At 36.5% G+C, this 27366-nt stretch overlaps 1 protein-coding gene across 6 annotated transcripts in view; it reads left to right on the top strand.

The window, feature by feature from the left end:
- The first annotated feature begins 371 nt into the window (after positions 1-371).
- Positions 372-27366, top strand: part of ZNF800 (zinc finger protein 800) — a 52191-nt gene continuing 25196 nt past the window's right edge. For 2 of the 6 annotated variants that reach the window (XR_009352966.1, XM_059171763.1), the window contains exons 1-5: positions 373-1030; positions 1507-1625; positions 6916-7011; positions 16456-16599; positions 18943-20635. Coding sequence is in view for 5 of the 6 variants with exons in the window: in XM_059171763.1 (XP_059027746.1) it covers positions 1565-1625; positions 6916-7011; positions 16456-16599; positions 18943-20635 (1994 nt within the window). In the remaining variant the exon portion in view is untranslated. Of the gene's footprint in view, positions 1031-1307; positions 1389-1506; positions 1626-6915; positions 7012-16455; positions 16600-18942; positions 21437-21892; positions 22771-27366 lie in introns of those variants that run through there. The other 4 variants (XM_059171765.1, XM_059171761.1, XM_059171764.1 and 1 more) reach the window with 4 other exon arrangements.

Here is a 27366-nt window from a genome sequence, read left to right as displayed (position 1 = left end):
CTTCCTACAGCTCATGCCCGTGCTTCTCCAACCCTCCTTGTTTTGGTTCCAACGGAAGGAGAAAAGCAACAGTTTGCTTGCCCGTCAGCCCGTCTCCCAGGCACCAACAGCCCGGGGCTTCGGCTCTCCGTCGGCCCGCGGGAAGACGCGCGGACGAGTGGCCGGCCCGAGACCCCCGGGGTCGCGGCTCCAGCGCCACTGGCCAAGGTTCCCTCCCCTCGCCCGGCCGTGGAACGTCGCCTCCCCACAGGCCCGGGCGCCCGGCGGGGCGCATGCGCGCGACGCTCCCGGGCGTGCCGGCCACACTCCCCCCACCCACTCTGAGAGCTTGTCACTTCCTGCCCTGGCCCCATCTCCGTCCGGGGTCAGTCAGTCGCTCCCTAGTCGCTGCGGGAGAGTCTCTGCTTCCCCCTTCCTACCCGCTCCGCGGCGGTAGCTCAGGCTCTTCGGGGAGGGGGAGACAGAGAAAGAAAGAGACGGACTTAATAAAGTTTCCTGAAACAACAACTACTAGCAAAAGAGGCCCAAGGTGGGGGGGAACCCCCATTCTTCCCCGCCCCTCTCCAAAAGCCTGAGGGACCGTTGCAGGTGGAGCGGTGCTGGGAGGGGGGGAGCCGGGCTCCGGCGGCAGCCGTTGCCCCGGCGAGGGGCGCCCAGGTCCTGCCCGCTCCGGTTCCGGCTCCTTCGGTGGCGACGGCGGCTTCTGCGGGGCGGTTCCTCCTGTCAACTGCCTGCGCCCGCGCGCCGCCCGCCCGCCCAGCTCCACAGCGCGGAGGGACGCCGTGAGCCGCCGCCGCCGTCGCCGTCGCCTCCGGCCGCGGAGGGACGTGGTGAGCTGTGGCGCTTCCGCGTCAGCGCCGGCGGGGACTCTTTGGGAGCGCGTCGGGCCCGAACCCCGGTTCCCTTCGCGTGGTCCGCCGAGGCTGCGCCAGGTGGGGCCCGAAGCCGCCTCCCACGCCAGGCTGTCCCCGCGGCTGCCCGGCCTGCCTTCCTTCCTTCCGCCTGCCCGCCGGCCCGCCCTAGGAGTTAAGTAAGTTGGGCGCACTTGGTTACGGGGACGGGGGCTCCACCGCGGAGACCCCAACGCACGTGTGGCGGGAGGGCGCGGCGTGGGCCGGCCGCCGGCGGGAGCCGCACCTCGACCGGTCCTGTCGCCGCGCCCGCCGCTCCTCGGGCCCCGGCGCCGGCCGTGCCCGCCGCGCTCCGCGCCTCTGTCTCCGCGCGCGCCCGCCCGGGCCGGCGAGGCCGCTGCCGCCCGCGCAGCCGGCCAGGCCCTCGCCTTGCGCTGCGCCCCCCAGGCTGCGTTTCCGGGTAGGGTGCTGAACCTGTGCGGGAGTTGGGGCTGGAGAAGCCTTCGTGCGTTTTTCTCCTGTAGGTTCTAGAAGAAGGTACGGGTACCGTGGAGGGAGAACGGAGGGCGGGTGGAGGGAACGTATGTGGAAAATAGAGCCAGAGCCCCCCCAAGGAAGTTCAGGGTGAGTGACGGGTTTGTGCTTCTTTCAACAGCCAAGCCGCAATGAAGAGCTTCTTACAGTGAAAGGAAAGTAGGTCTCGCCCACTGAAAATGCCTTTAAGGGACAAATACTGTCAGACTGACCACCATCATCACGGATGCTGTGAACCAGGTATATTCCTTTCCCCTCCAGTTACTTTGCCCTCCGTCACAGCCTTGTGTTTCCTTCCAGTTTTCTTTTCCTCCTGCCCAAGAAGTCATGTCTAAGTAAGCAGGCGTATAAAACTAGTTATGAAGCTAAAAGCTTGTATAAACAAGTGTCACCTTAAATCTTTTCCACAAGATCAATCATTCAGTTCCTTTTCCTTCTTTTGAGGCAGGCTGCAGTTAGGACTAGTTGCCCCGTGTCCTTTGAATGTTTAAAAAACTGAAGACAGAGGAGAAAATAGGTAGCAGAATAGTAGCATGTCTTTGTGAAAGGGGAGTCATTTAAACTTTTAAAAATGAAGTTTCTTGCGCATATTCCCCAGGGTTTAGCGGTTAAAGCCTAAAACTGAGTGTGGTTGGGCTAAAAAAGTTTGTTAAACTGAGCTTGTTGGAAGAATCAGGTTTTGCTGACTGCAACCTTTAAAAAATTTTCTTGCGCAGAATATACTGTATTGCAAAATAAAAAAATCTGGTTATTGAGGTAGAGTACATAAGTATTTTTAGGGTAGTTTATTCATTAGAACTGTTTTTAGTTGGATTGATGGAATGAAAAAGTTCCTTTTTCCAGTCTCTTGAAGAATATTAGAAGACTAATTTGATAAATGTGGTATGTAAACTTGAGTTTTCTAGTTACTCGAAGTTTGATATGTTTTGTCAGAAACATTTAGAGGTACAAGTTAAAAGGGAATCATTGAGTACATATGTCACTAAACCAAACAAAGGCTATTCTAGTTTAAAGGCAGGTGTTTATCATTATTTTTGACCTAAAAATTATTAGGACTTTTTATGCTTTTGCTTGTTTTTTTGTTGGAGTATTTTAACTGCTCTAAGTGTACTTGGTTCTGGCACAGTGGAGTTCAGATAGAGGACTTTTTTGTCTAATGGGAAAAAATGGCAGTGGTAAAGAGGAAGAACTCCCATTTTCAGAAAACTTTGGTACACATGTACTGTGGCCCTGTCCCAGCCACCCCCCACCCCCATCCCCCTGGCCCGGCTTATTGGAAATCAGTAATAACTTACCTCTGCTAATAATACAGTCCCAGGATGGGATTCAGTTTGTGTTCAGCTGCCCCTGACCTATCTCAGCACCCCTTCATACTGCACATTTTGTGTGTCATTTATATTTTATCAAATATTGAATGGAATTTGTTAGTTTTGAAGTAGAAGGCTGTGAATGCCTTTTATACTTGTAGTTCACTGATCTTTTATTTCAGTTTTTTTTTTTAGAACATTTCAAGTCATTTAAGTTGAATTGGTTAATGAAACCATTTTAAATAAAACCTTTTACTTAAGAAGAAGTTTGTGTTCATGTATTTGTTTCTTTGACAAATTATTATTGAGCACCTGTTAGGTGCTAGGCACTGTCCAAGGCGATGTGCATGTAAGTGGTGAACAAAAGAGATAAGGTCATTTCCTCATAGAACTTTTGAGTGGGAAGAAATAGATACAGACAAGTAATTGAATAATTTGTGACCATACTTTATTTGGTGTATTCTGATAAAGTTTTCTAGAGACTTTAATGTCTTTTTCAGGATGATTTTCAGAGTTGAACTTTTTAATATGTATTGGAACTTCTTTGTTTTTTTTCCCTCCCTCATTAACAAGAAGTCCTCTAAGTTGCATTAATTTTAAAAAATTAAATTTCTTTTGCCAGAAACCTTTTGAATGCAGTTTATTTTTCAGACTACCAGGTCATAAGTAGTTGTGATTCTTTGCTTTCTTAGCTAGATTAAATACTTTCTGAAGAGTAGTTTGGTGGAAAGCTAGACGTTTGTTAACTTACAGGATAGTTAATTGTCATTATTTCAGAGGAAGATAAGTGCTGTGTGGAAGGTTTTTCCAGTACTGAAAGGAATATGTTATGATAGTTTTAAAAAGAGGATGCCTTCAGATGGAGGGAAGAAGATGACATGGTGTTTGAGAAGTTCTTTTAATGGGCAATCATCAGGGATCTAGCCTCTTTTGAATTATGAGTAGTGGGGCTGATCCCTGAGCAGTGTGTTCCTGAGGAGACCTTAATAGGATGGATCAATGTGTAGTGAAGGGTGGTGATATAAGCCTGTCAGTGTATGTAAAGTACTTTCTTATTTATGTTTTAAGAATGTTTCTTACAGAACTTTTCAGAATTCAAAGGTAGAGAGAATGGTGTAAGGAACCTGTTGTAAGCATCACACAACATATCGATACATGGACAATCTGTTTTTTTTCCCTCTATTCTCGCTTCTTCCCAGTTCCGTTTTCCACCCTCCCACTGCTTCCCTGCCCTGTATTATTTGTAAGTAAATCCCAGACATCATAAGCAGAAAGTTATTTTAAGGGGCTTTTTTTTAAGGTAGGAGAGACTGTTACAAAAATAGGTATTTGATTCTGGGAAGTGTGTTCTTGGAAAAATATAAAGACATATGTTAACTTCTGAGGGTTTGGGTGTTGTGATTAGAGGGAGATGATGGCTTTTTTCCTAATGGTTGTGTAAACTGATCTTGGGAGGGATGATAGGATATAGGAGAGGAAACTTTTATAAAATACTAATATATAAAGTTTTTTAGGTTTTTGTTTGTTTTACAGTGGGAACTACATAGATCTGTATGCTAAATGGGTGTTTCCATGGATGACTAAGCTAACTCAGGGGTTATTTTGAATGGTGTTTCAGGATGTTGATGTGTGTAGTGGTAGTAGTGTTCTGAAGGTGATTAGGTAACAAATTCTGCTGTAGTTTTGAAATCAGATGTTCTTTTGTGGAAATGGAAGCTGGTGTATTAAAGTTTTCTGGAGCATTTTTATTTTATTTATTGACTTACTTATTTTTATTAACATATAACATATCATTAGTTCCAGGGGTACAGGTCTGTGAATCGTCAGGCTTACATACTTCACAGCACTCACCATAGCACATACCCTCCCCAATGTCCATAACCCAACCCCCACCCCCCCGCAACCCTCAGTTTGTTTTGTGAGATTGAGTCTCTTATGGTTTGTCTCCCTTCTGATCCCATCTTGTTTATTTTTTCCTTCCCTACTCCCCAAATCCCCCACTTTGCTTCTCAGATTCCTCATGTCAGGGAGATCATATGATAATTGTCTTTCGCTGATTGACTTATTTCATGGAGCATTTTTAAATGAGGAAAGGGGACTCTGAGGACAAATTTCTTTTTTTCTCCATATCCCTCCCTTACTCATTACTGTTTTTTAAAAAATTTTCCCTTTCTAAAATTCTTGCTACTTATAGAGCCAAACCTTGATACTTTTAGTTCTTTATAACTGTATAGTTTCTACCCTCTCTTTTGTAGTTATTATTTTTATTTGTCATTTGTTTTGTACAAATCATGAAAAGAGATCTATCTAATCCAAATAATGGTATCATCAGTCTATTTATAAACTTCTGTTATTGCATCTTTAAAGGGTTGAATTCTACTTTTTAGATTTTGGAAACAGTTTTTCAGTTTCTGATGTCAGAAAGCAGTTGATTTGTACATGATGATGGCGGCAGTGGTGGTGGTGATAGAACATTTATTGAACACTTACTATATCCCAGGCCCTGTTTTAACTAGTAGTTAACCTACATTAGCTCATTTAATCCTCGTAGAACTCTATAATTTAGGTACTTTTATTAACCCCATTTTAGAGATGGGAAAGAGATCAGAGAGTTTAATTTACTTTAGTTGTATCTAATAAATGTTAGAAAAATATTTCAGTGTAGTAAGTCCAGGTCTGTAGTCTTTGTATTTTTGATCACTGCGGGTAATGCCAATGTCAGATGTTCTCAAAATGAGTTGTGGGTGTGTGCATGTTTTTAATTCATTTAAAATACTCCTTACATATCTCTTAAAATTGGGAAAGTTGTACTTAATAAAATGACTTGGTCCTGAGATAGTTCCGTCCAACTTGTATACACTGAGACAAGATTTGAAGCCTTAACGTAGAATCTAAGGCTGTGTCTATATACATAGCACAGTAGGCTTTAGCCCTTATCAGAAAGCCAAGACCAGGCCCTGAAGCAGTAGCAGCACACATTATTGAAGTAATCCTCCTTATTTTCCCACAGAGTGGATGATCCTGGGTTAAGATGGTAATAGTTGAGTAGAACATTATAACATATAGAAAAAAGTTAATTAAAATGGCTGTTTTTTTCCTACCATAACTGTATCTTTAGTATCTGATGGAAAACTGTTTTCCTTTTCAGTTACCTTTTTTCATATTATCATAATTTAATTTATTATATAATTATACTGTGAATTTGAGAATTTTGGAAAGAAGACATCTGTATATGAAAATGAAAATTTTTATTTTTAAAGTGGAAATAGTATTTTTACTTATTATATAAATGTGTGTGTGTGTTTTTGTGTGTGTGTGTGTGTGTTTTAACCTGCATACTTCTAAAAACCCAGGCTCTGAAACACTAACAAAGTGTGAGGCCGAAAATGAAAATCACTCCTGTAAAGTCCACCCTGACAGAACCCTTGTTTTGTTGGTATCTTGCTAGACTTTTTATGTTTATATTAGTGGCTATACATAAACACACATGTACATTACATTTCTTTCTGTATCTATTGAAATATATATTAATATAAGTGAGATCATATTCTCTAACCTGTTTTTGTTGCTCAGCAATCTATTTTTGACAACTTTTGTTGTTGGTATATGTAGATTTAGCTCATGCTTTCTAAGAGCTGTGAAGGAAGGACTCTGTTGTAGGGCTATTTCATAGTTTATTTAGTCTGGCTCCTATTGAGAGATTTTTAATTTGTTTGAAATTTTTTCTCTATTATTTAGAGGCTGCAGTGAACATTCTTGAACATCTGTCATTGTGCACTTCACTAGTCCTTTCCTTAGGCAGTGGTTTTTGAGTTTTGCTCTCATAATTGCCCAGAGAGCTGTAGTAGATTGTCCAGAGGGTTCTGGAACGGTTTATGAGATGTGGCTAGGACATCGTTGCCCTAGAATTTTGATTAAATACAGAGGCTCCTCTTCAAGGGGAACAAAAAGGCAAACATGACAAATATGTAGTAAATACCAAAATAGTAAATCTTTGCATTTGAAGCCTTAAGTAGCTTTAATTTAGCCTTGAATTGAGAATAATCTTAGTTATTTTTTCCCATTATTTCATTGTGCCTTACAAAGATGGTGGTGAAGTATATACGAACAAGTGTGATTATCATTAACATGATTGTAGCAAACCATTGTTTTTCTTCAATAGTAAATGATTTAAATAACCCTTTTTTTGTGGGGGTTGGGGTGGGTGTTTGTCTTCCATGTAGTTTATATCCTGGAACCTGGAGATGCTCCTTTGTTACAGCAACCACTACAGACATCCAAATCTGGTATTCAACAAATAATTGAGTGCTTTCGATCAGGTATGAATGTTTTAGGATGTATTTTTCAATCTTCACATAATAGTTAAAAACTACCTAGAAATCCTTAGAATAAATTTTTAAAAAATATTAAAATGTATATGTTGGTTTTATAGAATATTTTTAATTGTCAAATTTTTAAAAAGTGGATGAATAAATATTGACTTGATTTAGATTTTTTCAGTACTATATATTATATACTAATATAGAAATAAACTTAGTGTGGTTTAAAGAAATATATGTGGTATCTTTATTGGTAACATGCCTCTTCTCAACAATTTATTGTTAAATTTTTTGGCATATCTTTGTAAACCCTCAGTGGGCACTAGTAAATTATACTGGGTCTTTATAATCATTGGAAGAGTAGATTATTTATTCAGAATATCTGAGATGTCACTTGTTCAAGATTAATTACTTTATCATCTCTGTTTATATGACTCACCTAACCCTGGAGTTTCAACATCTTTGATAGAGCACAAGACAGGAAAAATACTTATTCCAGTCCCTGGTCTCTTTGGATACATTTGTTTAGCTTCACTTTCTATTAGATCATTATAATAATTGGATGTATAAGAAGTATATTTGTACAGTTGGAGTCCAGTGCTTTAAAACATGTGTTGCTTACTACATATCCATGGCTGAGAACTGTTAAAACTCCTTTCTCGGTGAGATCATAGATTGTGGTTCTTATGATCCACTTATCCACCTTTTGTAGATTTGGCTTCTCTGACATCGCAGACTGTTGAGTCAGATATAAATAAGCAAACACACGTGATTGATGGGACACTTAATTGATGGAAACTTAAGGGTTAGAATATCTTTTGTTACTAAAGTTTACTATTCTAATAAAAAATTTGAGATTAAAAGGAAAAGATAATTTGTATGTAACCAATTGTTTTGTATTGATAAATGCTGTGAGGTGCTTATTTTTAAGTCATTGTAAAGAGAAATAACATATTTGCCATATTTTAGGATCTAAGAAATAGATTGCTACTTAATCTAAAATAAAATTTATTTTTATTTCTGAGTTCCCGAGATCTGTTTCTTGGATTTTTAATCTAATTTTAAATAGATTTTTAATCCATTTTTAATCTATTAATTTTAATCAGTCTTTAATCTGTAGTACTCACGGCTTTGCTTTTATGTATATTTAAATCAGTTAAGTATTGAGCGTGTATCCATGCCTTGCTCATGTTGAATGGTGGCGCAGTCTATTTTAGGGTGTCTTGTTGTTTTTATTTTTGATAATAAAATAAAGTAACTGATAGGTCAGATTTTCCTATGATAAATACAATTAAAATTTTACTTACTAGAGGTGGTATTTATAATATATTTCCGGCATAACAGAAGAATGGTTAGTTTCTGGTCATAGTAAGAGTTTTTTAGCTACTTTTGGTAGGTAATTCTTTTGGTTCTTTCTCAAGGGAATGAAGGTTATTGCTTTTCACATTTTTTATATTCTTTGCTATAGGTTTTTTTCTTTTCTTTTTCTTTTTCTTAAGAGAGGTGAGAGAGGGGCTGGGGACGGTGGTAGGAGGGGGGTGGAGGAGAGAATCTTAAGCAGACTCCACACCCAGTGTGGAGGCAGATGCAGGTCTGGATCTCAAAACCCTGACATCATGGCCTCAGCTGAAATCAAGAGGAGTCAATGCTTAACTGACTGAACCAACCAGGCACCCCATAGGTTTCTTTTTTAAAATCCAAAATTTGAAATGAATAAGATTATTTTATACTTACTTCAATTTATTATAGTGTTATTTGATTAAGAAGTTAGAATTGGTTCATTCATAAATGCTTTGTCTTATAAAATACACCTTTTCAAGAAGATCCTGTTCTCAAAATCTATGTTTAACTTTGGAAGATGAATATTTAGAAAGGAAATTGTTTTCTTTTTGCATTGTGCTCATGTCTGTTTCCTGTATTTGCTGTTTCTTGAGCCGAAAAGTGTCTGTGAAATGGGTAAAATGTTCTTTTTTAAATGTCCCCTTCTGACCTTTTAAATTCACATTTGCCTTCTGAGTTATTTTTTATTTAGGAAAATTCTGAAAATACTATAAATTTAATTCTGAATACCCAGTGATTTAAATTAGAAGTGATTTAGAAATATGCTTAGCAATAGAAAGAACTAATTTTGGATTTAAAGAAAGGAATTCTTTTACTTCGTTAATGTGTCTCAGAACTAAGCAATTTTATTTTCCTCAAGATTGTAATCTCTTCATCAGTACAATCTAAAGTTTGCTAAGGTAGCTCTTTGGCACTGAAGTATCCAAGCCCCCGGGCTCACTGAAACTTTGGGAGGATAGAACGGAAGTTTGGGCCACATGACCTAGGGACGAAGATCCATTCTTACCCTCTGAGTTCTTCCTGGTCCCATTCTACTCTCAGCCACACCTTCAGTGACTCATTGGTTTCTAGACTCTTTCCATTGCAGCTGGGTTACAGACACTGCATTTGAAAGAACTATCCAAAGTCTGTGCTTTTGCTCTCACTAACCTATGGAGGCTCAGTCAGGTGGGGCATTAGTAATGTGTTAGGATATCTAGCTTAATCTTTAAGCTCAGATAGCTGTCTTCAACTATTATACCATTTCTAAGTTACTCACCTTCTGTCCACACTTGGCTGTCTGTGGCCTGGTATTAATTCCTACCCAAGCTGGAAGTTCATAAAAGGCTGAGGAATGAGTTAACTCATTTTTTTTTGGTCTGCCAGCCCCACATGTGCTGTACTGACTGCATGATCAGTTTTGACTTGTTTTCTTTGCCTCACACTTTAGTCTTTACTTTGGACTGTTTTTCTGGTTTTAAATGATAAATCTTTCTTGACCTCTGATATCTTTTTATTTCTGGCCACTTCACTTGTAAATTAATTTGAACAGATTTTTCTTTTTGGAATTAAGTAATATTCCTATATTGGAATAAGTAATATTATTGGATTAAGTCATAAGTGCCCATGGTTTAAAAATAATAAGGAAGTATAAAAGGATGTATAGAAATACAAAAATAAGTCTCTGCTCAGGCAACCACTGCTATATGATTTATGTGTTTTCTTCTAGAGACCCTGTATACATGTACAAACATATATCTCTCACTTTTCCCCCCAGTACTAATGGTAGCTGATTCTGCCCACTGTTATGTATTTTTGCTTTATTAAAAGTACATTTTGCTGTTGTTTGACATTTGTCCATAGATAGATACCTCATTTTTTAGAAAGTTGCCTATTTTGCTCCAGCCTACAGATTCTACTCTGAAATCCCTGATGGTTTAATGACTTTGAGACATGCTGTTTGCTCTGTATCCCTGGCTTCTGTACTATCTTGACTGGGTCCTGCCTTTTGCTAGAGCGCTGCCTTAGCTCTGTTAGTCCTTCTCAGATCACATCTGTGACTCGATGTCTTCAAATTTGTCTTCTTTTTATTGACACTTTTATTTTAGCTTCCTTCCTGACCTCTCTCCTCAAACTGAATTTTAAGTAACAACAGCAACAACAAAGAAGGTGTACTTCTATGAGACATTTATTAACATCGATTTAATTGAGCTTAATATTCTTTCTTAGTCTCTCAGTCTTCTGGTAGAGGCAAAGGAGCTATTGAATGCCCTAAGATTAGAAACAGAAAAATGGGGAGAAAAAAGAAGGATAATTAGTCTAAAATTCATGGAGAGAAAAGAGAAGGATAAGTATTTAGTCTGATATTTAAAACTGGTCTTTCTTATGAAGTCGATATTGTTTTTTTGAATCCTTGAAATATATAATGTTATAAAAATATATATAATATCATAGAAAAAAGATTCTATAAAATACACTACTACTGTGTGCAAGGAAGAGCATCTTTTCTGACTCTTAGGGAGGAGTGAATTGTAGTGAAAAATAAGAGTTAGCTTTGTATAGTATTTGCTATTGTCATTATCGTCTTAGGTTTGGTCATTTAACTTCTTTTTTTTTTTTTTTTTTTAAGATTTATTTATTTATTTGATAGACAGAAATCACAAGGAGGCAGAGAGGCAGGCAGAGAGAGGAGGAAGCAGGCTCCCTGCCGAGCAGAGAGCCCGATGCGGGACTCGATCCCAGGACCCTGGGATCACGACCTGAGCCGAAGGCAGAGGCTTTAACCCACTGAGCCACCCAGGCGTCCCTGGTCATTTAACTTCTTAGAAGATTTTTTTGTTTCGTTTTGGTTTTATACTGTTTAAAACATTACCTGCATTTAGTGTAAGCTGTTTCTGGATGGTGATGCCTTAGTCCTGACTACAAACAAAAACTGAGGATGGAAGTGTGATTTTTCGGAGACACATAAGAGAACATCGTTATCATATAGGTTTTGTTTTTGGTTGTTACATAACAATTTTAGGAAATTTAAAATCAGACTAGATATTTTTTGCATGAATAAGACAGATGTAGATTTATTTGTTTGATTGTTGTTCTTATATTCTTCAAAGAATGTCATCTGAGGCTATATTCCTAGAGGAGCAGACATTTATATTAGTCTGGGAATTTCTTAAGGGCACAGATCAGATCCTTCACTCTCATGTTTCCAGTAATAACATGGCAAACTCATATTTAGTAGGTGTCCAAAAAATGTTTGTAAGATTAAAATATTAACCAAGTAGGCACTAGAATCATTTTGTTCTGATTGTACATTTATTGTATGTAGCACTGTTCCATAATTAACCTAGTAATTTTTTAAGAAAGATTTTATTCATTTGAGAGAGAGCACGCACAAGCAGGGGGAGAGGCAGAGGGAAAGGGAGAAGTAGACTCTGCTGAGCAGGTAGCCTGATGTGGGGCTTGATCCTAGGACCCTGAGATCATGACCTGAGCTGAAGGCAGACTCTTAACCATCTAAGCCACCCAGGCGCCCCTAACCTAGTAATTTTTTTAACCAACTCTTGCAGGTGGTAGTTTTAAGAAATAAATTTAAATTTTCTTAAATGCCCCCTCTTTAAGAACTTTTGTTAAGGGATGATCAGTTAGAAATTTCCTTCATAAACTGGCCTTGAAAATCAGTTTTGACAGGAATTACAGCTTTGCTTGCAGTGCGTTTAAACAGTCATGCTAAAAATGTGTGAATCATAAAGCAAGCAGTATACCATTTAAAAATCATTACTGCTACAACTTAAAATGGTCATTGACCAACATATCCATATATTAAGGAAAAAAATGAAAGCTTATCTTTGGCCCAGAAGAGTTAGAATTAATATCTCATCATGTAAAGTGACTGCCCCTCCACCCTAATGTAAAACTGAATACTGATTCCTTTTGAAAAAAAGTCTTGTAAATATTTTTCTCAGTACATACAATGTATTTGATGTTAAGGAATAGCATATGACTAAACCTTTGTTGGGGTATGAGTAATTTTTACTGAGCATCTATTATGAGAATCTGAAATATTCACTAATTAGTTAATTTCTAATTATCAAAAGCTTTAGGAGGGCTGTTTCTTTTTTTTTTTTTTTTTGAAAGATACTGATTAATGTAATCAGTAAACAGTGACTTCTAAGATAGTTTTATAAGATCTAAGGCAAGAAAACGTTACTCCTACAGGAAAAGGAATAATGAAGAGTAAGAATATGCATGGGTCTCTTTCAGGATCAAGGGCAGTGGAAGAACTTTATATTGCTGTCCAGATGCCCATGTCTGTTATCTCAGGTGACAGAAAGTTTTAGCTGTTGACAGAGGCACAGATGATTGGCTGTGTCTAATTGTTATGAGCAGAGCAGTCAAAAATGGTAGTTAAGGAGACCATTATGTCCAAAGCCATTATGACCACATGGGAAAAACATCAAAACCTTAAATGACAGCTAAAACTGACTTAGGGAAAAACTTCTATTGTCTGTATTTATGGAATGGGCAATGTTGTATTTTTCTCATTTGTAAAGTGTGTAAGTTGAATTAGAAAAATCTTTGAGGTCTCTTTTTTGGCTTCCCAGGCAACTTTATTATACCCTAAAAAAAAAAAAAAAAAATCTATAGAGAAGGTTTCCTTAAACATAAAGCTTCTAGTATGTCATTTAACAAACCTCAGTCAAGCGTAGTCCTGAGAGGTGGGGATATAGTCGATGAGCATTAAAGGTATCTTCATCCTTTTATAGCCTCCAGCTTAATGGGACTACAGAAAAATAATTACAAGATATTGGGATAATACAGTACAGATGTATAGGGTGCGGTAGGAATAGGGGTGAAGAATTTTAACAGAAACCAGCAATCAGAAGGCTTCCTGGGGGAAGTGACTTCTAACCTGGAATTTTGTGTGTTTGTTTTAAGATTTTATTTATTAGAGAGAGACAGTGAGCATGAGAATGGGGAGGGTAGGATACATGACTCGATCCTGGGGCTCGATTCTGAGGCTTGATTCTGGGGCTAGATCCTGGGTCTCGAATCTGGGTCTCAATTCTGGGGCTCAATTCTGGGGCTTGATCCTGGGGCTAGATCCTGGGACTCCAGGGTCCATAACCTGAGCGGAAGGCAGTCATTTAACCAACTGAGCCACCTAGGCGCCCCAGGGTTTGAAGGATTACTAGAAGTGAGCCAGACCGGGGCAGTGGGAGAAAAAAAAACATAGGTGAAGTCCTGAGGAGAGAGAGAAATAATTTGGTGAACCCATGACTCTGAAAGAAATTTGATGTACCTGTGTCAACACAACTGTGCTTGTGTGTGTGTGTGTGTGTGTGTGTGTGTGTGTAGGTGGGATGGGGTGGGGGAAGGATTTGTGAATGATAATTAAGACTGATGAGTTAAGAGTAGGGCCAGAGATTTTTGGGGGGGGGGGGAATGCTATTGGAAACAAATATGCACTCTGCTGAATATAACTAGTTCTATAACCAGGACTAAACAAGAATACCTATCTATTTCTCTTTAAAATTTTTTAGAAGAGTTTATTTATTTATTTGACAGAGAGAGAGAGATCACAAGTAGGCAGAGAGTGAGAGGGGAAGCAAGCTCCCCGCTGAGCAGAGAGCCCCATGTGGGGCTTGATTCCAGGACCCTGAGATTATGATCCGAGCCAAAGGCAGAGGCTTAACCCACTGAGCCACCCAGGCGCCCCCTCTTTAACTTTTGATTAATTAATTTTTATAGTTGAGCAAACCTGATGGACAAAGTGAGATCTCTGATTTAGGGATGCAGTCTTGTATTTTTAGCAGTAACTGTTTTTTATGTATAACCTCGTATTTCCTATTTAAATCTTCAATTGGGTTTTTAAACCTAGTTCAGCTTGTTTTTGCATTCCTCTTCAATCTTTTTTTGACTGTTTTTAAAGGCAGAATTGAATCTTTAGTATGGTTCTAGCAGGTATTTCAATTTGGAATTAAAGTGTGCAAAATTTTCTATGTTTTTCTCTTACTGGTGCTACACTTAACTATACTTCTATAAATAGGTTAGGTTTATCTAAAATATTTTTATCATCAGTCTACCTCTCATAGTTTGTCAGTCACTTAGGAGGTTAACTATGAACTAAACAAAAGCAGTCTTTTGCAAGTATATTTTGTAATGCGAAGTGGACTGAGAAAGTGCATGCATGTGTGTGTTTGTGTGTATGTGTATGTATGTATGATTTTACCTTTATTTTTTTTAAGATTTTATTTATTTGACAGAGAGAGAGAGATCACAAGTAGGCAGAGACACGGGGGAAGCAGGCTCCCTGCTGAGCAGAGAGCCCAAAGTGAGGCTCAGTCCCAGGACCCTGAGATATGACCTGAGCTGAAGGCAGAGGCTTAACCTACTGAGCCACCCGGGTACCCTGATTTTACCTTATATTAAGAATAATACTCAGGCTGTCCTCTGAATCTTTTTAAATTTATGTTTTCTAATTTTGTGGTAATATGGTTTAGTGCAGTAAACCATTGATTCGGATTTGAGAAGTAGTGGAAATGATTTCCTTATATTTATTTTTTTCCCAGTAAAAACCCAGATGTGTAATTTAATTTTTCTGGGATTTAAGTTCATATATTCTTTCATGATTGTTTAAGATAGGTTTGGTTTGGTGTGTTCATTTTAGAAGATGGATAGTATAGGGTGTTTACTCTTTAGTAGTCCCAGAGCTTAACAGAGTGTTAAGTACTTGTGGAATGATAGAAGGACACTTTGCACCTAGATAGTTTTAAAGATTTTTTTCTGGACACGTTTAATATTGAAGTCAATATTATTAGCATTTTTTTTATTTGAGGCAATTAAAGGCTAATTAATTAGTAAAGCATGGCAGATCAATTTTGTCAGTTTACCTATGGCAGAAACCTGTAGGAAATAATGGCAAATTTAAATTTAAAACACAAATTCTATTTGTGTTTTATTCCTGGTGGATGTTCTTATTTTAGAGATTGGATGCTCATTGTCATTTTTTTTTCCTCTGCCTTTTGGTCTTGTGTCATAATACTTAGATTCCTTGTATCAGTGGCATTTCTTCAACTACTTTTAATATTGAGCATTGCCAGAGCTGAATACTTTGTAGTTATAAATAAGACAGGTTTGGTCTTGGCTGCTTTGGAGTTTATAATCTAGTGGGGAAGACAGGCTTTAAATTAGTTTAAACTGTAAACTATCAGTATTTAATTAGTTGCACTTGGAGTGAGTTTTTGAGGGAGAAAGGCTTTGAATAAATCTATAGTGGTATCAGGAGGCCTAAGCAAAATTCAAATTATGGATAAGGATTCTATACTCTCACACTCAGTGACCATAATCCCATGTTGGCCCAGAACCTGAAGTAATTTGAGCTGAGTTTAAAAAGAAAAATCACGGGACGCCTGGGTGGCTCAGTTGGTTAAGCAGCTGCCTTCGGCTCAGGTCATGATCCCGGCGTCCTGGGATCGAGTCCCACATCGGGCTCCTTGCTCGGCAGGGAGCCTGCTTCTCCCTCTGCCTCTGCCTGCCATTCTGTCTGCCTGTGCTCGCTCTACCCCCCCCCCCCTGATAAATAAATAAAATCTTTAAAAAAAAAAAAAAGAAAAATCACATGCAGTCTTGTGACAGTTTGGACTCTCTTTAAGGAATCGGGAAAACGTATTACAGAACTCTATATTCACGTCTTAATGCAGAAGGGAGCAGCAAGAAACTTTGGCAAGGAGTAGGGAGTTGGTGGAGGAGGGGTATGTTTAATTCTTTTCCCTTCCATATCTATTGCATCAGGATCTCTAGAGGGGGTTCATGTACATCATTATTCCTAGATTATTGTGATGATTAGCCAGATGTTGAAACCACTGTTGGGATATCCTAAGAATTGATTGGCTGCTGAATTAGAAAAAAAAATCAGTTTTAGCTGTCACAATATCCAGGTGATGTTAGAATTTTACTTAGAATTTAGTTTATAAGTTAGTTCTGAATACAAATGGTGGAAATTGGCAATGCCTGTATTTTGTTTGCAAAGATTAATTGCACTTTGGATTGTCAACAGTGGTTGCCCAGTTTAAAAATGCACATTAAATTTACCTTTTGTGTTGTTTTATTTTCTTTTTCCTTCAGGAACTAAACAACTTAAGCACATTTTATTAAAAGATGTGGACACTATTTTTGAATGTAAATTATGCCGCAGTCTCTTCAGAGGATTACCAAATTTAATTACCCATAAAAAATTCTACTGCCCACCAAGTCTCCAGATGGATGACAGTAAGTATTATCCATATATTCAGTTATGCATTTTACAGCTAAGTATTCTTATACTGCAACTATACATTTGTGTTAAAATGGTATCAGTAATTTAATGATGGGGAATAAAATTAAATACTTAATGTTCATTTTCTTAGACAAGTACTTTAATATGAGTGTTTTTGTGTTTTTCTAAAGAGGTTAGTTTTATGAGTATACTTATATCAAGATATTAGATATTGTTTTTGAATGTTTATATGGACCATATAGTTTATATTCAGGATTTTTCTAAGTTAAAATGTGAGTGCTTGAAGGGAGTATTGGTATTTTTCATTTCTGTTTCTTTAACAACTTGTTACATATGACTGATAATTTACTAAGATTATTCTTAAGTAAATAAGAAGGTTAGAGCAAAGAATGAGTAAATTCATTAATTTCTTGGGGACGGTAAGAAGAGCATTAAAAAAATAATAACCTTTCTATTTTTTTCTGGGTCTTGATTTGAAGATCAGTTTTGTTCTCAGTGAAATTTATTTATAAATCAATGATTTTATCAGAAATGAGATTGTTTTATAGGCCAACTTGAGATCTGAAGTAGCTTTATGTGATGAAGGCAGGTTGTAGGCTAATAAAGTCTTTGTGAAACTGAATATTTGTTGGATTAAGTGTATTGCCCATGTATGATGAAGTTAGCAATATTGTAATGGTATTATTTTCTTGCTTTAAAGAACTGATATAAGTTCCTTAAAATATTTTAATAAGTAATAGGTTACTTTCATTATTTCTGGTTCAGCGGTTTAACTCTTTGTGGTCTTACAAATTATAGAATTTATTTTGTCCATTTGATACTGTAGTTGAACTGTGGAAACGTGCACTTTTTAACTTAACTTTCTTGGAATGGGAATGAAATGAAAATTCCAAATATCAGAAGTACTACCGAATTACTAGCATGAAACTGATTTAAAGTATATTATAGAACATAATTGATCTAAAGTATATTATAGGACATAGTTGAAATAAGAATTTCATCTTTGGAAATTTTTCCTAGTACTAGATCTTATTATAGTCCTAGATGTTATTATACTTGTTTTTATCATTGAGATATAAATGAAAAGGCAGTCTGTAGGGATTAGTTTCAGATCTGATATTTTAATACATAAAGTGATAGTAGAAAATTAGTGATATTTGTGATAGTTTTCCTTGTTTTAGTGTAGAGCTGACTTTTATTTTATTTTATTTTTTTAAAGATTTTATTTATTTATCAGAGAGAGAGGGGGGAGAGAGCAAGCACAGGCAGACAGAATGGCAGGCAGAGGCAGAGGGAGAAGCAGGCTCCCTGCCGAGCAAGGAGCCCGATATGGGACTCGATCCCAGGACGCCGGGATCATGACCTGAGCCGAAGGCAGCTGCTTAACCAACTGAGCCACCCAGGCGTCCCTAGAGCTGACTTTTAGAAATATAAATAAATGGATTTGTTGGATTATTGTGCACTTTCCTTGGCAATACTCATTCTAGAAGTACTTTGGTGAAAGTGTTATCCTTTTAGACACTATCTGTTTTAAATGGGAAGATTTCTAGAAGAGCAATAATGAATTCTTGTTTTCTAAATATCAGATTTGATAGCTATATTTGTAGCTAGATTTTAGAGTTGATTGGAAACATAACCAGTGTTAGATAAATCTGTTATAGGAGGAATATTTGATTGTCTATAGGGGACATAATTATTGTGCAAGTAAATAAAACTAGCTCTGTTTTGGAATAAATCTGTGGTTTTTAATCACTTGTTTGAATGGGGTGGTGTCCTGTAATAGCAAAAACTTTTGTACATGTCATTCATTTTTATATCCTACAAATCTTTCTTTTTCATTTCCATAAGATCTTTAAGGGTTCCTCTCTATAAGTAGACTAGATTATTACAGATTAAGTTAATAGGAATGCTGTTATGTTTTCCCAAAAAAGAATCATTTTTTTTTTATATAATAGTACATTCTTCATGATGTGTTATCCATCTTGGGTTATGAGAACTTCGATTTGCCTTTGCTAGCCTGAAAATTTAAGACTGAAAATTTGAAATATTTTAATTGTTTAGGACATTCATGTGCTTATGTGGTTGGTGTTAAGGGCACTTAGGAGTGGAAGTAGCTCTTCAGATTGCATTTATTCCTTAACATTTGTGTACGTTGATGAGATTTTAAATTAATTTTAGTTTAATTCTAGTTTTAAAATATGTAAAAGTAGATAATGCTTTTCTAAAAATAAGCTAGTAATAAATTTTAAGATAGAGATTCATAACACATTTTTAAATATTAGATAGCTAGAGCAGGCAGATGATTTCAGATTAAAATGTTGTTTTTTCCTTAACAGACCTTCCTGATGTAAATGATAAACAAAGCCAAGCCATAAACGATCTCCTAGAAGCCATATATCCAAGTGTGGACAAGCGAGAATATATTATTAAGCTAGAACCCATAGAAACTAATCAAAATGCAGTGTTTCAGTATATTTCAAGGACTGATAATCCTACTGAAGTCACAGAGTCAAGCAGTACTCCTGAACAAACTGAAGTTCAAATACAGGAAACCAGCACTGAACAGTCTAAAACAGTACCAGTTGCAGATACGGAGGTGGAAACTGTAGAGCCCCCGCCTGTTGAGATTGTTGCAGATGAAGTTGCACCTACATCTGATGAGCAACCTCAGGAATCACAGGCTGACTTGGAAACTTCTGACAATTCTGATTTTGGTCACCAGTTGATATGCTGTCTTTGTAGAAAAGAATTCAATTCCAGACGAGGTGTTCGTCGTCACATTCGAAAAGTACACAAGAAAAAGATGGAAGAACTAAAAAAGTACATTGAAACACGAAAGAATCCAAATCAGTCCTCTAAAGGACGCAGTAAGAATGTTCTAGTTCCAATAAGTAGGAGCTGTCCAGTATGTTGTAAATCATTTGCTACAAAAGCGAATGTAAGGAGGCATTTTGATGAAGTTCATAGAGGACTAAGGAGGGATTCAATTACTCCTGATATAGCAACAAAGCCTGGGCAACCTTTGTTCCTGGATTCTGTTTCTCCTAAAAAATCTTTTAAGACTCGAAAACAAAAGTCGTCTTCAAAGGCTGAATACAATTTAACTGCATGCAAATGCCTCCTTTGCAAGAGGAAATATAGTTCACAAATAATGCTTAAAAGACATATGCAAATTGTTCACAAGATAACTCTTTCTGGAACAAACTCTAAAAGAGAGAAAGGCCCTAATAATACTGCCAGCAGTTCAGAAATAAAAGTTAAAGTTGAACCAGCAGATTCTGTAGAATCTTCACCCCCTTCCATCGCCCATTCTCCACAGAATGAATTAAAGGGAACAAATCATTCAAATGAAAAAAAGAACACACCGGCAGCACAGAAAAATAAAGTTAAACAAGACTCTGAAAGCCCTAAATCAACTAGTCCGTCTGCTGCAGGTGGCCAGCAAAAAACCAGGAAACCAAAACTTTCCGCTGGCTTTGACTTTAAGCAACTTTACTGTAAACTTTGTAAACGTCAGTTTACTTCCAAACAGAACTTGACTAAACATATTGAGTTGCACACAGATGGGAATAACATTTATGTTAAATTCTACAAGTGTCCTCTTTGCACTTATGAAACTCGTCGGAAGCGTGATGTGATACGACATATAACTGTGGTTCATAAAAAGTCATCCCGCTACCTTGGGAAAATAACCGCCAGTTTAGAGATCAGAGCTATAAAGAAGCCCATTGATTTTGTTCTAAATAAAGTGGCAAAAAGAGGCCCTTCGAGGGATGAGGCAAAACATAGTGATTCAAAACATGATGGCACTTCTAACTCTCCTAGTAAAAAGTATGAAGTAGCTGACGTTGGTATTGAAGTAAAAGTCACAAAAAACTTTTCTCTTCACAGATGCAATAAATGTGGAAAGGCATTTGCCAAAAAGACTTATCTTGAACATCATAAGAAAACTCATAAGGCAAATGCTTCCAATTCACCTGAAGGAAACAAAACCAAAGGCCGAAGTACAAGATCTAAGGCTCTTGTCTGGTGAGGAACAGTTACAGAGTTTTGCTTTTTTCCCCCATCGAACTAAAAAAATCATTTGACCATAATTTATAGCTGGTTCCATTTTAACACATGTTTGCTTCCATATATCTTATGGCAATGGGAACTGCAAGAGTAATGTGCATATTGCATTTACCTCTTCAGTGACCTTTATTCCAGTGGCTTGGGAACAAAAGTTAACTTCAGAACTTATCTTCCACAGGACAATGCAATATAGTGGTAGGTAGATGGCACAGGGTCAGTGCTTTCCTCTCAATGTTGTAAAATATATACATTTATATTGGCTTATGTTTACAATAGAAGTCTTCTGTTTAACTAACTTTGCACAGGTTTAATTTGATTTAGTGACCTAGTCTACTAATTAATACATTGTAGGAAAAGTTAAATATATTAAAATGAATTTGTGAAGGCGATAATTATAGGAAAAAAGTCTTTCGAGGCACTGTAATTATTGTAAAAATTAATCTGTGATGGCTAAATAAAGTGCTGCACTCAGAAAAAAAAAAATCCCCAGATTGAATTTAGAACAATTAGCATTTATTATTTACATTTAACCTAATGCTTCCAGTCAGAGGGGGAAACCTGATAGACAAAAGTTTGGATTTTTTTTTTCCTTCTTTTTGGAAGTATGCGTTAGTTACTGTTTTTAGTTTTGATCTGTGGAAAAAGTGATTATATAGGTTCCAAATCTTAACTTTTCCTTTTTTGTTTTAAATAGACTTTTTGTGATCATTTCAACATAGTTAATATTATTAAATGAGGTTTTTTTGTTTTGTTTTGTTTTGGTTTGGTTTGGTTTGTTTTTTTGTGGTTGTGCGTTGTAAGAAAAGGAGAATCCCTATTGGGAAGAAAGAAAAAAAATTTTAATTTTTTAGAAGGTTTTGAAATAAATGTAGATTTTTAAAATGCAATATAAAATAAGGAGTAGACTCCCTATACTTGTTTTTGCAAGTCTCTCTATGTTTTTAAAAGTTTACCTTCAGTACCTGTTCCCTGTATTAAGGCATTTAATATATTTAATTAGTATTAAGTTAGTTTTGGATTCAGGTTTTAAAGCAGTATACTTAGTTTGAGTGCTGAGTAGGTTAAATGTTGTGGTTTGAGTATCACACATTTTTTAATTTGTGTGGAAACTTGAGATGAAACCATCCTTTAGAAGTCATTTACTATTGTATAATTTAAAAAAAAAGATTTTATTGGTAAACTCAAAAGTGTTCATTTATTCCCATTTCTCCTCAGATAACTTCAAGTGATGTACGAAAAGGTTTGGAGTTCATTTTTGTGGAAAGACTTTAAATTGGTGTTAGAACCACTAAACGTCTTCAAATGGTACTATGAGAAAAAAAGGAAAAACAAATTCATAAATATTCAACTGTAACTGCTGTTTTCTGACTAAAATAATAACCATCTAACCACTTGTTTCTAAGGCACTGCCTCTCCCAGCACTTCCAAGTAGCTGTGACATTACATATTGTCATCACAGTCCAGCAGCTAACCACCCTTGACCTTGTGAATTTGGTCTACAGTTTCTACAAAAACGTTGCAAAGTTTGTTTTCCAAACAATTTGTTGATTAAAGTGATCAAGAACTTGAAGAATATATATCACCACTGGTGATTTTTAATTGACAAAAAGACTATATCTTAGTGATTTTAGTTTTGTTTCACTTTATGTGGCAAAATTTTATCTGGATTGTACAGATATATTTCCTAGTGAGTGTATGTTAGGACCAAAAGAGAAATTAGTATCAACAAATTATAAATATTTAGCCTACTAAATATTTGTAATAATTCTACGTTCATTTATTTCTAACTTGTTCTCTAGCACTTAAATGTTTGAACGTTTCATTCTAAAATATATAATACAGGAAAGTTCCAGTTCATTTTCATCCATGGAGCATACATTTTTTATTTGTAAACATCTGAGGTTTTATTGAAAATTAAACATTCCCCCTTTTTCTTTACATTTTATACAAAGCACTTTAATAATAGATGCAACTTAATTTTTCAGTTTCTTCTTTTTTTTTTTCTTTAAAGATAACACATTTACTAATGTTAATATGAAGGTAGTAAATAGCTTACTGATATTTTATGGATGCAGACAATCCATGCACAACCACTTCTTCTTTAAATATTGCTAAAAAAGGATGATGGGAGTATAAACCCTGAATTTTCTCCCAAGTAAAATCTTAAATGACTACTTTAGATGATATTTGATTCCTACTGTAAAATTTAGAAAATAATGAATTCTTGTCCATTTTTGTAATCAAGATTTTAGGAAAAACAAGTACATCTATCTTTATGAAATATTGGGCAGGTTTTTGTGTATCAATATTTTGTAATTTTTAGGAAATATTTTATTTTTTAGTAATTTTTGTCAGATTATAATTTTAAAAGGTACAGCAGAGATTATACCATGTTTTTATATAGGTTCACACCTATACTTAGGAGGGACCCTGTCCATCTATATACTTTTTGTATAAAATTTTAAAATGTTGAAGATCCACAAGGTCATAATAAAATGCTTCTATAGCTAGAAAAAAAACATTTACCCTTCCCAGTGCTTTGCACTAAAATATACTGTGAAAGGAAACTAGAAAGACTGTAACTGTTGCTGGAAATGTTCTATATTGAATGTACATGCTCTTGTTGGAAAAATGTACTATATGTGATGGAAATAAACCAGACTCAAAGTTACTTCAGCTAAATGTGCTTCAACAAAGGTGCATTGGTTGAACCTTTAATGTTTTATCAAATTTAAGTTTATTCAGTTACTATGAGCAGCTACACTTGAATTATACCCTGATAGTTTTATTTTTAAGAATTAGAGTGATAATTTCTCTTTAATTTAAAAACAGATTGACTTTTCCACGTATGGAAAACTTGTACTTATAGATCTAACTTTAATGATTAATAGCATAATATATTTAGGGAACTAAATGTGTAGGTGGTATTTCATTTATAAACCATCTTCATTAGTTGCACATTATTAAATCTGTATGTTTGACTTTTGCAAGGTGTTATCTTTTATGCATTGTTACACACGACATATTCCAAAGATATTTTCCAGACTTAAGTATCTACAGCCAGTGAAAAGATTACAAGTATTCCTAAAAAGCTAGAGTGGCTCTTTGCTGTAGCCTCTCATCTGCATATCAGCCTCTTGCTCTCTATTTTACTTTTTAAATACTGTAGGGAAGAAAGAAAAATAGCTTGATGTGGGTGGAGGGGAGCCCAATTGCTGGAATTCCTTACTGCAGCTCACCTATTTCCATAATACCATTCACATTTTGTCTCCTCTGTCATAACTCTAGGGCCACAGAGTAGGAATTTAGAAGGAGGAATTCAGGATTCCAAGGACTGTCAAAAGGTTTCATCTGGGTCATAGAAGAAAAAATAGCACAATGTCAGGAGGCATCTGTCTAAATTAGAATTGCCTAGAGAGAGTAGGAATATTTTATTACAGTAGACAAATTAGTGGCTTATGGCAGATTGGCATTAGAGGCTAAATCAGGACAAGTTTAAAAAGGTAGAACAGGTAAGAAGTTATTAGAAATTCTTTGTTCTTCCTATTTCTTTCTGGTCTTCATCCTTACTTTTTGGCTTTATTTTTACTCGTGAGCTCTGTCTTCTCAGAGGGCTCAGGACTGAGGCTCTTAAGGAAAACAGTCTTAGCAAATTTGTGCCAGAAGCTTTTCTGCATACAGGCTATATGAGCAAATATTTAATAGCACTTTTTGTTGTGGGGACAAGTAGTTGAGGTAAAGAGCCATCAAAACCTGCTTATTTTATATTAAAACATTCTGGCTACAAATTATATCTACTTTTGCTGTTCTTTGATCAGTTAAGAGTTTTCCTACAGAATTCATCCCCTCCTGTTTCCCGAGATACCTTCCACATCTAAGTGCAGTGGAAGAGGAGAAACAATAAAAAGTATGGCTTGCCTTTCAACTTTCTAAGTTTGGATAGTACAAGTGAGAGCTGGAGGAGGTTTGGCTGACGCTTGGCAGGTGTTCATTAGAACAAACAGGTAGACCTCGAATGCATAATCATTGTTTTTTGTTGTTGTTTTGCTCATGTCTCTTCCCCACCCCCCCTTCTTCCATACTTCAGGAAGAAAACCTTAAAGAATACATGTATTTTTGCAGAATATATATGTTACACATCGTTAATTTTTGGTTACTTATGTAGATATGAGCTAAGTTCTTGGTTGACAGATTGCTTGTATTATTGAAAAGTACCTTTTTTTTTTTTAAGGAATAAGGAATATTGCTTTATGATCTATAGGCTGTCCTATTCCGTTTGCTTTAAAGAGCCTATGGATTCAGTAGCAGAGAATTATGTGGTTTTGCTATGGTTTTAGACTGTGGATATGAATGGAGGTTTCTCAATAGGTGTTTTGGCAAGAAGATATGGAGATAGAGAGGCACGAGTGAATATCATTTCCTGTTGTGAAGTTGCAAAATATCTTTTCAAATAGCATGACCACTGGGAAAAAAACGTTTATTAAACTTTATATTTCGAGGAAATATTTCCTGGAAATACTCTAGATCCTTACTTAGGAGTTTTAGAAGCTACATTTTTTATGGAATCAGGTTACCAGGATTATGATTTAGCTGTGGATCTCTTGGTTGATCAGAAGCCGAGCTCTAAGATGTACAGTATGATGTTGGCTCTTCTGTTAGACAAAATCCCTCTGTACCCTGTGCTATTTTTTCTTTCTTTTCTGACTTTAAAGGCTAACAGAAACCTCAGGATTGGAAAGGAATAAGGATCAGCAATCTTAAGAATGGCTATTACTTGTTTAGTTTCTAAGGCAGTAGACATGATAGAATCCTGAATAAAACATGTTTCACTTAAACTCACCTGCAGTTATTTTGGCTTTTCTAACTTTGAAACTCATTCCTTTTCTTTCTTAGAATTTGTTTCTGTACCATTTTACTCTGAGTTCTCTTGAATTTCTGGCTTTCCTTTTTTCTCTTCTGGTTGATTAACAGAGATCCTTAGTACCAAGATAGCCAAAATGTTAATTTTAAGAAGGTAAAAGGATAGAAAGTCTGCTTATTTCTTCCTGAATCTTCATCATTCTAAATTCTGTTGGTTGGGTTTATTATTTCTTTTTGAATTGCTGCTTCTGCGTGTATTCTCTACCACCACACCACAGGCAGAGGGGAACTTGATGATGACCATAGTTGTGTCTGGTTGGGAAAATGCCTGCAGTTGGAGGTTTTGCTGTTTGTGTCCATTCAGCAGAGTTAATTTGCTTGATTGTATGTTTTTGAAGTCAGGGACTGTGTCTTGGTAATTTTGTTTAGTGCCTAGCACATTTTCATGTATACCCAGGCACTTTAAATAAAAAGTTGATAATGATATTAAAGTAAGTGATAGTTTTTTCCATCTTAAAATTGTGCTTTCATTTACTGTGAGACCTTGGGTCTTCATTTCATAAACTTTTATTACCTCCATGTTGACTTATTTTAGAAAATGCTACTAGTACTAAAATGAGTATTTATAATAATAAACAGAACTGTTAGTAGTAGATAGTGATCATGAACATTCATGGAGTGCTTACTGTATGCCAAGTACTCTACTAATCCTTTCCATCCAGAATGCCCCTCATCTACCAAGAAGATCCACCAGTAAAATCCACCAGTAAGAACTGTTAGTTCATTATTTCCATTTTATGGAATAGGAAGTTGAAGCTTAGAGTTCAGTGATTTACTTAGGTTCACATAGCTAGTAAATTACAGAATTGAGACTTGACACTAGATCTGAGTACAAAGCATGTGCTCTTAATCTGTGCATGTTACATTTATTTGCACATTGTACCATTTGCAAAGCAAGTTTGCTACATTACCTTATTGGCAGTTCAGTGTAATGATCTGGAGCTAGATTAGTTGGTGAAATTTATGGATCCACATGTTATTTCGTGTGTGACTTTGTACAAGTTACTTAAAACATTCTCTGCCCTGGTTATCTCACCAATGAAATGGGGATAATAGTTCTGAGGATAAAATGAAAAGTACATGTAAAATATTTAGAATAGTGTTTGGCATATTACAATAAATGTTAGATATGGTTACTGTATGTGATTTTCATGGCATTTTAAAATGTGTAATTTTTTAAATTACCACTCTTAAGTTTCGACCAAAAGGGTGCTTTAGAAGAGAGAACTTTATTGCTGCATGTCAGATTTTAACTGCTGCTTTGTATTTAATTGGGACAATGAAGACACTTAACCGTATTACTATTTGCTGTCAATTTTCTGATCAGATATTACTAGTTTACCATTCTTACTCAGATTTTTCATTTGTCTTGAAAAAGATAGAGGGTGGTTGTAAGCACATTCATTTTAAGTTAGGCTTTATTTTTATGTTACTCCCCAGAATAACCCCTCTGTCTTAAAATTCTCATTAGTATCTGCCCTATCACAAATATTTTATTTTTGATCATGTGCAGAATATTAACATGGAACAAATTTTAACTGAATAACACAGCTGAAATATTTCTAGAAAACAAAGATATATGTGCAGTACTATTTGAAAGAAAGCTTCAATTATGGATTCTTCAGGAAAGCACAATTTGGGCCAGGTCAGGAATTTTGTTGGTAAATGTGTCATGAAGAGATAAGAAGAAATGGTACTTTTTCAAGAGAAAGTCTTGCCACTGGTAGTCATTAGTGACAGTACTTAAAATTTCAACTAAGGCCCAAGTA

Source organism: Mustela lutreola, chromosome 4 (assembly GCF_030435805.1).
Source record: "Mustela lutreola isolate mMusLut2 chromosome 4, mMusLut2.pri, whole genome shotgun sequence".
Taxonomy (NCBI): domain Eukaryota; kingdom Metazoa; phylum Chordata; class Mammalia; order Carnivora; family Mustelidae; genus Mustela; species Mustela lutreola.
Note: the sequence above shows the minus strand (reverse complement) of the source record. Positions and strands in the feature narration are given on the sequence as shown.